The sequence below is a fragment of the Syzygium oleosum genome, unplaced genomic scaffold (assembly GCF_021117445.2).
Source record: "Syzygium oleosum isolate NSW1041296 unplaced genomic scaffold, Sole_v2.1 Sole_v2.05, whole genome shotgun sequence".
NCBI lineage: Eukaryota > Viridiplantae > Streptophyta > Magnoliopsida > Myrtales > Myrtaceae > Syzygium > Syzygium oleosum.
The window spans coordinates 8,474,323-8,488,026 of NW_026607489.1; the positions used below are offsets into that span (position 1 = coordinate 8,474,323).

Here is a 13,704-nt window from a genome sequence, read left to right on the forward strand (position 1 = left end):
TGGAGTGGGATTTCCACCCCGAGAAAGAAAAGAGTGTACCATTTTTCACTCCGCCCCCATCTCATGGAGTTCATTCTACCTTAGCATTCAGCAGTGCTGAAATTAACATAAACATATCATTGTCTGTTTAAATATTTTTGCAGCTGTTGGTGATATGAGTCTGTATACTTAGCTTGCTTGGAAACTTACATTAAAAGATGAATTTAATTGGAGGACCTTAATTTTCTAGCTAGCAATATATCCCTCAGAAAGCATATCATTGTCTGTTGAGTTGATGATTAATTTTGCTGAAATTAATCTAACGGGGCATAGTTTAGATCTTAAGCTTGGTATATGGGTGTGACAAAGAGGATGTAATAGGTTCTCATAGTAGTAAGAACTTGAATTGATCTCCCCTTTTAGTAAGTTCGATGTCGCTTTAGTACCCTTATGTGGGAGGATGGCTCTTTTGAAATCGGAGGTACTTTACTCCTCTTTTATAAATTATGATGCGATGTTATGGTCGCCCGTTAGTGGGTTTGGGCATGTTGAGGATGCCGTGCTGTTTGCGCCGGAGATGAACAAAGTATCTCATTGAATTAGCCTTGGAAGGCCGCCTTTTTACGATGAGTCTCTTAAAAACTGTCACAAGTACCTGTTGTTTGTTCTGATTTTGTTGGAAATTGTGTGCCGAGTTTCTCAAAATCGATCCCCACCATCTCGGTGCTATAATTGGAAGCAGCAATAGCTGGTTTGGGCAATTTGGAGTAGGAAAATCTTACGACATTACACCTTTTAAGCATGATTCCAGATTGGTTCTCGCTCATTTTGTGTTTTTTTTCCAGGAAGGGATATATGTAATTAAGGGTTATACACTTACTCTTTGGTTAGAGCGTTTGGGGCATTACTGGTGATTAGATTTGTCTTCCAAGAGGATCTTGTGCCTGCTAGTCCATGAGTCGGCAGCTCCTAAGTGCCTTCCTCTCTTTTACTCTCGCGAAAAGAAGTATCTGACTCGCATGTACCAGTACCTCATCTAGTAACCTTTTGAGGTTGATTATTTCCAAAGGTAGGTTGACCGAATTTTTCTCTTAAAACAACTGTGAAATTGACTTCTGCCATTAGTTCCAAGCTGTTAACTTCTGTGGCTTTCACCCCTCTTTAGTCGGTTTATATGATAAGCCACGTTAATCACGCCTTCTTCCAATTTTTTTATCCATCATGCTCCTAGGAACTATTGAAATTTATAGTCATCGTCTATGCATGTACAGGCACAAGTTCTTAAGAACAATTCCACCGTTTGCCTTGTCAATTGAGATTGGTGTTTTGACTAATGAATTCCATTGATAAGATCCGTGCCGGACTTGCTACCGGAGCTTAGAATTGGAACTTTCCAGCAATCTCTATGGAAATCGACTGCTTGCTCGCAAAAGCAGTAAAAGTGTGAATTGCTTATGTTGTTTAAATGAGGATCCCACTTAAATTGGCACAACTGAAAGGTTTAGAACTGAATTGAGAAATTGTCATATGGTTTAAGATTAAATTGACCAAATTCAAAGGTTTAAAACTGAATTGGCACAAGTGCCATAGGTGTAGAACTTTCGTGGTAATTTCCCCCCATTGATTGAGTTGTGATTGAGACAACAATTGCAAGGCCCAGCATGGTAGAGAATATTTACCGGTCTTTTTGCATTTACTTTATGGAATGGTTGTTATTTTATTATCGCAACAAGGCCAATTATATAAAAACTCTAAAAAATATCTTCAACCTAGCAAGAGTCTTGTTATTTTGCCATTACATGTTGAATTCAAACAATTTTCACTCGAAAGTCCAAATCTTACTAAAATAAGATGATTAATTACGCCACGCTTCGATTTAATTATTTTATCGACAAAAATATTAGGTTACCTTTCTAATTTAATTTGAGAAGACTAGTTTTAAAGCACGCGCTACACGGGTGCCAGAAAACGAAGTTTAATCAACTTGCTTTCATTAATTCGTTTGATAATTTGGGATTGTGGGACAGTAAATGAATAGACGGGGAAAGCCACTACGGGAGCAATTTCAATAAATATGAATAGATGATTAAAGGTTTAGTAGCTGTCTCTGCCTTCAATTCATTTGCAAATTTCTCTTTTAAATCGTATTACATCAAGCTTGATTAAACTATGAGGAGACCGCCTTCCAAATCTCATGGAATCATTTTGGGAACGAAATGAACGAAATGGTTCTCGATCATCTATTTCATGTAATGTTTTGATATGTTGTCTCGTTCACAAGATTGTAAACATGTTTTTACTTTACTCTTATCCTCATAACACCCAATAAAATCGCGATCAAATCCCAAATACCAACCTCTCTCTCTCTCTCTCTACCATGGTTGCATTTGCAATTAGCTTCCTTTCTAGCAGAGCTTGGCGTCTCCTCCACCGTAATTGAGCTGATCGATGCGGTTGCCCCTAGATGTGGAGGCTCGACGGTCGTGCTTCCAAATTTATAGGCATTTCGCCTTCAAAGACTACCTTGTTGATATTGAGAAGATGGAGAGAGAGAGAGAGAGAGAGAGAGAGAGAGAGAGAGAGAGAGAGAGAGAGAGAGAGAGAGAGAGAGAGAGAGAGACCACCGTTATGAGGCCGCACTAGTGGTGCTTGGACATCCTGCGGCGCCCTGACATGGTCGATGTTTCGCAGCGCCTTTAACTACCACAATTGTCGCACTCCACTGTCATTCCTCGTCCCACAAACCCCACCGCGGCCCAACACCCCCCCCCCCCCCCGCCCCAAGCAAGGGGCAACCTCCAATCTGGTGTCGCGGCCTACTTTGACCACACGCACGCGCAGAGAAAGTCGAGGATGAAAAGAGGGAAAAGGAAAAAAGGGAAGGAAAAAAAATGGAAAGATGTATCAATTTTACAATGAATAAATTTAGTATTTAAATTTATTAATAATTCTTAAGGGGATCTCACTCCTTTTCCATAAACCGTGTGTGTCTAATTCATCACGTTATGGACGGGACAACAAATACAAGTAGGTCTGAGAGTTGATGGATTCGCATCCAACAACAATCGTGAATCTATTCTTTGGAAGAAGAGCCGTGGGATTAACTACCCCCAACTGATTCGTGATGATATTTTATGCATATGACATGCGATGTCGAGACAGTGCCATGCCATGTATCCACGCTGAAGAATTTGCGACAAATAAACTAGAGATCACCATGGCCAATCTCTAGTTCACATGTCTTCTGCTAACGCGTACAAGAAAAAGTATAAATGGATTGTCTGACAATTATATGGCGTCCAATTAATCCTGGACATTGACTTGAGAAAGTATTCAACTGATGATGGTCGTGATGCGTCCACTAAGCCCATCCAAATAAAATCGTTATGTCAGTTTTCAGTACAATTGTACAATGATGCCTGTTTACAAAAATATGCGATTATTTGCATAGGAAATCTTATACACACAATGTTCATTTCTTAAAAACTAAAATATCATCACGCGATTATACTTCATGAATTTAATGTTAGCGGATTCTCATATGAAGAACATATCGAATCTCCTATGAGAAGTATTCGGCGCATCCGAATGGACGTCATTGTAAATGGCCCTCTGTGCTCCTGGTGCACTTAATAATTTTCCATTTGATAAGGCTCAAGCAGAATATGTTTAGAGGAAGACCGACAATTCGTATATCATACAAGAAGTAGTCGAGGTCTACAGAGACTCTCTCCAGCACCCCTTGGAGCTGGCTCTATTAAAGATTTCCAACCATGCAGAAACCGAATTTAAAGTGGCACATCCCATGAAATGCTGGCAATTCGTATTTTCGTGTCAAACTTAAAATTATGCCATATGCTGTAGCGTCATCGTAAAACTTTGTGCTCTTGTTGAAATATGATGTATTTTGAAATCTTGTCATTTTAAGATTTGACAATATTTGTTTTCATAAACTTGTCAAAACCCATGTCGATTGATGTCAAATTGAATCCTAAGACTAGTCTTGCCTACTTAAAAAGAGAATTAAAACAAAAAAGAATATATGATCACGCCGTAATAACTATTATTATAAGCAAATATTTTAATAGACAATTAACCTATAAGAGGCGTATCATGTTAATAATCATTACTGCAATCACACGCATTGTAAGTTTTAGAAGAAGTTTGATGAAGTACATGTATGGTTTGTAACTAATAACCACCTAACATTTGAGAGTTGAAAATTCGTGTTCACGTGTACTTAAATTCAGGTTATGTTAGGTTGAGTCATTACAAAATTTTATACTCATATTGAACACGTAAATATTGTGTATTTTATATTCATATCATTTTGGATTTGACAACATTTATTTTGAAGGACGTGTCGAACAATGTCAATTCGTGTTAACAGTTGAGATCCTAAGGACACGTCTGCTTGCTTGAATAAAAGATTCGATAAGATAAAAATTATTCTATCATGAGTTTGGTGACATATTCAAATTGGGATAAGCCTGAAGAGGCCTGGCATCCTGGACAATTTATCCTAGCGATAGGGGTCAAATATCTCACTCAAGTAGAATGAAATTTTTTTGAGTAATTAATGTGAATTAACTATTCTTTTTATGTCTTTGGTTATATCCATAGTAGTATATGGTAGATTGTTGAGATAATGATACAAATGGTCCATGAACTTTGGCCTGATATATAATATAGTCCTTGAACTTTAAATTTATGCAATGTAATCCTTGAATTTTTAATTTATTTAATATAGTCCCTAAACTTTTGTTACATATTTTATTTAGTCTCTGATTTATATGAAAATGTTCAATATTGTCATTCCATTAATTCAAGTTCAGGGATAATATTAAAAAATTTCATAAAGTGTAGGGATTAAATTGAATATGTACCAAAAGCCTATATACCGTATTGAATAAATTAAAATTCATAAATCACATTGAATAAATTTAAAATTTATGGACATATTATACGTTAGGTCAAAGTTTATGAATCATTTTTATCATTTTTTCTCAATACGACGAGACTTTATTTTATCTTATTCGATCACATCTCAATCTTTGTAATGGTGAATAAAAACTGTTTTAAGATACCTCTTTTTCGCTTGAAAAGTAAATTTAAAATAAAAAATAAATGAATATACGACGGGGGATGAACGTGCTCTTCCTGACACAAAGCTCAAACTCCAAGGGCCATTAAAATGGACCCACCCAACGTCCACTTTTATGTCTCCCAAGAAAGCAAAAGGACCGGCCTTCGCCTTTACTTTCTCAGCTTTAACGTTTTTCCAATTGATCCCAAGTTTGAAAGTGAAAATCTTTCGGTCCGGTTGATACAACAACTCAACAATAATGAAGATATCTGGGTCTCCACTATGATCCGTGTCGATCTACGAGAAAGTGGAAGTTTAAACCCCATTGATTTTTGGGCATTGAATAGCGAACACCATTTTTCGACCATGATGGAGTATAGGAAATTGCACGTCATGCATGCTACATCGACGGATCCCCATCCTTCGTAGAAATTGAAAGTTATTACCGTGTATATTTTCTATTTAAGTAATTTGAAAAATGCATTTGACAACGCTCTTATTCGAACGAGAATAATATTTGAAATGATTAAACTGATTTATATTTTTTATGTAATCATTTTGAAACTAATCACACCCCGGGAAACGTTGCGGGTTATTATTACCATCACGTCGTACATTTATCTCTTTAGCATTTCCCATCATCCTCGAAAGGCGGTATTATGTAGGAACGTCAAATGGATAATTCGGATTGAAAATTCAATATTAGAGGTGATAAAAAAATTCTCCTAATAAATTGTAATATATTAAAAAAATTCTCATGGGTTAATATGGAAATTTTTGGATAGGGGACAGGTATACTTTATTTCGTCGCAATTGTCATCTAAAATACTATTCTTCAGAGATAATTTAAGTCACTTTTTTACATTGGAAGTTTGAAAGGATTTGTTGAGTATGATATTAATTATCGTCTTGTGGTGCTTATGTGTACCACTTGTGAACATAAATTGGGCTCTCGAAACTCATTAGTAACGTAACTAATGAAACTTTTACTTACTAGATATTACTTACTAGATATTGAAGAGTTAAGATTGACACTCAATTGGCCGCGAAAAAGGTTGACACTCGCTATTAATAGCCTTTCCACTACTTGAAAAAGTCGCAATTATTAATGTCATGTTGATTATGTCATTTCTAGTATCAGGAAACATGCTAAAGGTTATTCGAGTAAAAAAAGTGAGAATGGACGACCGGTGTTAGCGATCTCCTTTGGCGTTACCATAGGAGTTCTATACCCACGACATAATGTTTGGTTTGAGCTATATTTATGACTCATTTTAAGCAAGCATGTCATCGCGGTCCCACCAAGGTTCTAGTGGGAGTAGAGTCGGGCTAATTCAATATCAAGGCATGATCGAACTAATGCTCCAGACGAACCAAGGTACCTTAAGGCCAATGAGCCATTCGGTAATTCAAACATATGATCAGAAGGTCTCAAACTACTTGGTAGTAAGCTCTATACCTTTAGACCGATTACCGTTGTGGTGGAGGAACCTTTATTTTACTATACAAGGTAGTGAGTTAAAATTATTAGCAAAAAAATTAAATGTTACAAAGACTTTTACATATAGGTACCATGTGTCAAGCGCCAGCGCTGACTAAAAAATATTCACCGAATTTTTAATGAAAATTTGATGAAATTACTTATACTGCGGTTAGAGAGGAGCACAGTACTTAGAATTCATGACAAATGAAAATAAAGGGGTCAATTATGATATCTCTTGAAGTGTAGGGATCGGAAGTGTGATCTCTTTACACTGTGTTTTATTTCTTCCTTGTTTGCAATAAGTTTTACCATATGAGAAAAATATATAAATCCCCAGTAACTGAATACATGCAAGCCAGGACCATCAAAAAGATTTGCAAGGATAACCACAAAAATTGAGATATTTGTCCAGTCGGTCACTGATCCCATCAACCAAACACAAAAGAAAAAAATCTTTCAATCGTAAGATAAAGTAGTCCATTATTTTGAAAATAGATTATTGGGACAGCATAGTATTGGCATCTTCTTTACATATTGTCTTCTCAACGGATCTATCAAGTAAGATATGAACGAGAGAATTGATTGTACCTCGAGATCATGAAATGTCATTTCGTACACCATATTAAGCCACGCATCTTACAAACAATATGAGAGTATAATAGATTAAAAAAGAAAGATGGAAGTGTGATTGAAAAATTAACGTTTCAACACCACAGGTATAACTTCTTCATGTCTCGTGGTAGTGTATGATTGGTATATAACAACGGTCCGTCTTAAGTTTTATTGTGCCATGTTGACAAGATCTCAGTTTTTGTCCAACTTTTCAATTGTGCTTTTCGGTATTAAATGTTCTTTTAAGTAATTGAACCAGTCACAGTGACTAAACTTTGCTAAATTATGCTAATTATTGCGCAAGCAACCGCTAGGACTCTGTATGTTACTGTTAATATTTTTTTTAATAGAACTAAACTATGCCTATGCAATGCTTTTCTTTGCTATTTGTTTTACTTCTTATGACCTATATCTTGCATGCTTGGATAATTAAATGCATGATGCATATGGATTTAATGTGCAGTCTTTGATTTGTCAGAAGTTAATGCTTCACCTACCTATTGCTTGACCTTACTATTATAGCTAATTCACATGTAACTAGACGAGTGGATCAAGTAAAAATACTCACAAAAAAAATGCTAAATTATTTCAAAGTTACAATTCCTATTATACAGGCATGAATTTTACTAATTGAAGTTGCCAATTAATTATTGCCCATTGAAAAAATGTATTTCCCCTTAAAATTGATCTCCACTATGGAAATTACATAATAATGCCAGGAAAAATCTTTTTTATAAAACAATGAATAATCTATCTAATCAATAAAGAATTAACGCATAGGAAAATAGTACAATGGATGATTAATATTAGGGTTAATACCACGAAAAACCCTAAACTGGTACACTTGTGACACATTTACTCCAAACTATTTTTTTTACCATAAAAAACCCCAAACTGGTACACCTGTGACAATTTTACCTCAAACATACCATAAAAAACCCTAAACTGGTACACATGTAACAATTTTATCCCGAACTAATTTTTAATATTTTTTCGAATTTTTTCGAATTTTTTCTTTTCTTTTTTTTTTTCCTTCACCTTCAACTCGGCCTGGCCGCCGGCCCGGCGACCGGCCGAGGCTGGAAGCCGAGGCGAGCTGGCGGCTCGGGCGTCACAGTGGCGGCCTCGCAGCGTCCGCGAGGGCCGCCTCGCCGCATCCGGCGAGGTGAACCTCTCCGGTATCGGGCGAGGGCTGATCCGGCGAGGGCGATCCTCCCCGGTATCGGGCGAGGACGACCCTCGTCGGTATCTGGCGAGGGCCGCCCTCGCCAGATCCGGCAAGGGTGAACCTTGCCGGTATCGGGCGAGGGCAGCCCTCGCCGGATCCGGCGAGGGTCGCCCTCGCCTGCGTCGGGCGGCCCTCGTCCTCGCCGGCGTCGAGCGGCCTTCGCCCTCGCCGGATCTGGCGAGGGCGACCCTCGCCTGCGTCGGGCGAGGGCCGTCCTCGCCTGCCTAGGGCAAGGGCGACCTTCACCCGACTCAGGCGAAGGCGGCCCTTGGCCGACGCAGGCGAGGGTCGCCCTCGCCAGATCCGGCGATGGCGGCCCTCGCCTGCGTCGGGCGAGGGCGACCCTTGCCTGCGTCGGGCGAGGGTCGCCTCGCTTGAGCCTCGGCGAGGGTCACCCTTGTCCGGGCGGCGAGGGCGGCCTCGCGGCTCGCTCGGTCAGGCCGCTGTCCCAAGAACCTGGCCGGGGTTTGAAGATGAAAAAAAAAGAAAAGAAAAGAATAAAAAATAAATAAAAATTCGAAAAAAATATATGATAAAATTAAAATTTTAATTCGGGGTAAAATTGTCACATATGTACCAGTTTGGAGTTTTTTGTTGTAAGTTTAGGGTAAAATTATCACAGGTGTACCAGTTTGGGTTTTTGGTGGTCAAAAAAATAGTTCAGAGTAAAATTGTCACAGGTGTACTAGTTTGAGGTTTTTTATGATAAAAAAAAATAGTTTGGGGTAAATGTGTCATAAATGTACCAGTTTATGATTTTTCGTGGTATTAACCCTTAATATTATCCTAAAATTCCTCAGAAGCAAGGATTAGTGGTTTCTTGCCCGGTAGTTACGGTCTATTCAAACCTCGAGTAAGCATATAACAAATTAGAGAGTTTTGTGGAAGAGTCTGTAATAATATATTTATATAGATGTGAATATAAGTAAAGGGCTGCACACTTTCTATACCACGTACACCACTCTACTTTCATAATCCGTCATTCTAAAAAGTTGTTTGTCAGCATGCGCAATAATTCAGCCCACTGAGTTGTGTTTTCTACTATTTGCTACTTTCCGCTTTGCTTTTACTCATGTCTGCCATTTCGGCTTGTATCATTGTACTCTTTGTCGGCCATTACTTGGGCCTGTATGATTGAGTCTATAACGGCAGCTTAATCGAACACCACCCATCTGCCCGTCTTTCCAACCATCTGCGTAGTCCATTTTTTGATCTCTTATCTCGGAAAGAATTTATGGATTTCGCAAATTCTCTTTTACAACTCGTCAACAATTTATGGGGCTTGGCCAGTAGACCTTTGGGCTACGTTTGTAATCTGAAAGATAATGTCAACTCGTTGCGGAACACAACTAACCAGCTGAAGGCCAAGAGCAAAGATGTGCGGGAAACGGTGGAACGTGAAGGAGGAGGTGTGCAGCGCACAGAAGAAGTGGCGAACTGGTTAGACACGGTGCAAGAACTTGTTGGTCGAGTAGATGAAATTCTTGGAGAAGCCAGGGAATGTGATCAAATTAAATGTCTCAGTCGTTGTCTTCCACCGAACTGCTGGTCGAGTTATAAATTGGGGAAAAGAGTCGATCAAATGCTCAAAGCAGCGAGAGAGCTCCAAGCTAAGGAATTAGAATTCGGAGTTGTGACGTTGACGTTGCCTCCTCCTCCGGTGCTCGAGATGCCTATGGACGAGACCGTGGGGCTTGACATTTCCAAGTTTAATAAAGTGTGGAAATGGGTAGTGGACGAAAAACAAGTAGGAGTGATTGGGTTGTACGGAACGGGCGGTGTTGGAAAGACCACCCTCATGAGAAGGATCGAGAAGGAGATTTCGCGTGCAAATAACGGATTCGATGTTGTTATTTGGGTGGTGGTGTCCAAGCCGGTGAATAAAGATAGAATTCAAGACACCATAAGGAGAAGGCTGGGCATTAAAGATGAGCATTGGGAAGGATGGTCCTGGGAAGAGAGGGTCTATCATCTGGGCCAAGCTTTGACCCGGAAGAAGTTTGTGTTGTTGCTTGATGATCTATGGGCGAGGCTGGACCTTTCCAAAATCGGAGTTCCTTGTCCTGGTCTCGAGAACGGATCCAAAGTAGTGCTCACAACTCGGTTGAAGCATGCATGCGACCACATGGGAGCGGACAAAACCTTGGAAGTACAGTGCTTGATGCCCAAAGAAGCTCTAGAATTATTTGAGAAGAACGTCGGCAAATCGCTAGTAGATTGTCATCAAGAAATTCGAGACCTTGCAAAAAACATTGCCGAAGAGTGCAAAGGGTTGCCACTAGCCCTTATTACTGTCGGACGAGCCATGGCCAGAAAGATAGTCCTGGTGAGTGGAGGCATGCACTAACAACGCTGAGGAACAGACCGCACAAGCTGCAAGGTATGGTGGAGGAAGTATACCACATACTAGAGTTCAGTTATAATAGCTTAGATGACTTTACTCGACAGGCTTGCTTCCTTTACTGTTGTCTCTTCCCTGAGGATTACCCTATAAATACGAACGAGCTTATTGAACTCTGGATTGGAGAGGGCTTGCTAAGAGACACCAATGATGTAAACAGTATGCGGGACGAGGGAGAGTCCGTATTGGGGGATTTAAATAGGGCTTGTCTTTTGGAAAGTGGGCGTGATGATGACCGACGACGGTACGTGAAGATGCACGATGTCATCCGCGACATGGCAACCTGGATCGCTCGTGATTGTGGGCAAAGGGAGAACAAGTTGCTAGTGATAGAGAAAGACGAAGACATGTCCGAGGAGATGATCTCCAAATGGGGGGAAGCAAAGAAAGTATCTATATGGGGAAAATGGATTCGGAATATCGACCAAATACCATCCAAGTGTTCCCAGCTTGAAACTTTGTTTGTAAGGGAAACAAGAGTGACTGTCTTGCCAAGTGGATTTTTCGACTCGATGACGACTTGTCTGGCGGTCCTGAACTTGTCCAACAACAAACATATCAAGTCATTCCCCGAAGGGATTTGCAATCTGATTAATCTACAGTACTTGAACTGTTGGAAATATGGGATAAATTGATGGGTGAATGAATGAGAAATTGATGCTCAAAGAACACCCTTGAGTTGGAAGTGGGAAGAGGAAAAACACTATTCCCACATCGGAAAAGAAAGAAAGGCATGGAGTCTTTATATACGATTACACTTATTTGAAGTGGTAATTATCATAAAGACAAACTCTCTCGCGCGCAGCGCAGGGGTGCAAATCCGACGCCCGACAAGTTGAAACTTGGGCGCGAGCGCACATCCCGCGTACACGATTGCAGGACCGAAAAGTGAGCCTCGCAACGAGCCCAATTTTGCCTTATGATTTATTTTTTCAACTCAAACTGTTACGAATTTCGTAACGTGCGGTAGATTTAATCAACCGTTATTCCCATGCGTATTGATTTTATAACGGCAGAATTAATCGTCCGTTATTTATATTGATTTTATAACGGCAGAATTAATCGTCCGTTATTCGTATTGATTTTGTAACGGCAGATTTAATCGTCCGTTATTCGTATTGATTTTGTAACGACAGATTTAATCGGTCGTTATTATTCCCGAAATGCTCTCCCCTGCGTTCTATTTTTATCGAAATCATTCTTCCTCTGTTTTTACACGCTCTCTGCATTTGCACTGTTTTTCGGTAGTGTTCATTTCGAGTTTGTTCAAGTTCGCCGGAAGCTTGGAAGTGCCGTGCTCTCTTCTTCGCCGTCAACCGTTGTATCCTGGGAGACAGACGTTCACGAAACCTCGGTCGCGTCTTTGGAGGGAACGAATGCGTTTTAAGGAAGCGTGTCAAACACGTGCCTCGGTGATTCATTTGTATCGATTCCAACTTTGTTATTGCAATTTCGTTTCTTTACAATACTGTATTGTTTGTAATATTTATGCTAATGCCGATTTGAATTTTCATAACATGAACTTGTCGGGCACCGGTATTAGTGAATTACCCAACGAAATCAAGAACTTGACTCGTTTACGGTGGTTGCTACTAGACGACATGTTGGAAAGAAACATCTTTATTCCGACAGGGGCAATCACAAGCTTACCGTTGAATGTGTTCAGCCGGTGGGAGTATGAAGCATATTTGAGGGAATATTGTTTAGTGAAGGAAGAAGAGACAATAGAGGAACTAGAGTGCATGCAACATCTCACCGACTTATCTATCCGCATGTGCGAGTCTTCTTCTGCTCAGAAAATATTCCAATCTCCAAATTTACGGAGACGCGTAAGGAGGGCGTGCATTGATAATAGGAATGGTAACTTGACTAGCATCGTAGTAAATTACTCACCATCAAGCACTAACGGTTTCTCGCATTTAGAGACGCTTTATTTACTTTTATGTACCGAGCTGAGTGAGATGAAGATAACTCAAGGAATAGGACGAGCGCCAAACTACTTTTGCTTCCCCAATCTCGTTGAAGTTTGGGTCTATGAGTGCGAGGCTTTCGGACTTGTCCTGACTCGTGCATGCTCCGAAGCTCCAGGAACTGGGGGTCGAAGTCTGCGATTCGATGGAGAAAATCATTGGAGATGGATTTGCAAGGGAGGAATTAGCTGCTTCGGGACTATTCTCACATCTCGAATTCCTATATCTCGTCAGTCTTCCCAAGCTAACGAGCATTTGCGACCAGACTCTATCCTTTCCCCAGAGGGTACGCTTTGTATACAGGACTGCCCTGGTCTCAGAAAGTTGCCGTTGGACTCGAGCAGCGCGAGGGGAAGCTTCGAGGTCGAGGGGGACCAACGCTGGTGGGCCGAGTTTGAGTGGGACCCCACCGCCCGGGTCACTTTGCAGTTGGGTGTCGAGAGCCTCGTAGAACAAATGACATTCGAAGAGGCAACACGTACAGTGAAACATGATGAGTCCTCTCTTGACCAGGCCACGATTCGATTCCTACCTTGTGGGGGGCCGAGTGAGTGAGGCGAGGCTGATAAGTTTAATATTGTTGTTTTTTTTGTAATAAAAAAAAAAAGAAAAATCGACTTCGTTTGTCCTTCCATAGTTATGTAATTTTCTGGTGTTGGGATTCCTGTAATGTCGGGGTGGGGGGTGTTAAAATGAAGATGAAGGGGAAACAAGACGAAAGCAGCAGCAAATAACCCTCTCTCTCTCTCTCTAACCTCACCTCTCGTTTGTATCTTCCAACTGCAACGGCTGCAATTGCAAGGGCCCAATTCAATAAAAAAACCGTCCCTCCCACAATTTGGATTTAAGATCACCGTCTCTCGTCCTTTTTTTTATAATTAAATTTTTACAAATTTCTCATCCCTTAATTTTTTTTTAATGATAATAATAATTATGTCCGTGATG

General features: G+C 40.2%; 1 protein-coding gene and 1 pseudogene across 1 annotated transcript in view; both read left to right on the forward strand.

The window, feature by feature from the left end:
- Positions 1 to 405, forward strand: part of LOC130138138 (TOM1-like protein 3) — a 38,489-nt gene extending 38,084 nt beyond the window's left edge. Inside the window, exon 7 of the mRNA XM_056311261.1 lies at positions 35 to 405. Within this exon, the coding sequence (XP_056167236.1) occupies positions 35 to 131 (97 nt within the window). The 3' untranslated portion in view covers positions 132 to 405. The remainder of the gene's footprint in view (positions 1 to 34) is intronic.
- A 9,144-nt stretch (positions 406 to 9,549) lies between these two features.
- Positions 9,550 to 13,314, forward strand: LOC115667920 (disease resistance protein RPS5-like; annotated as a pseudogene).
- The last annotated feature ends 390 nt before the right edge of the window (positions 13,315 to 13,704 follow it).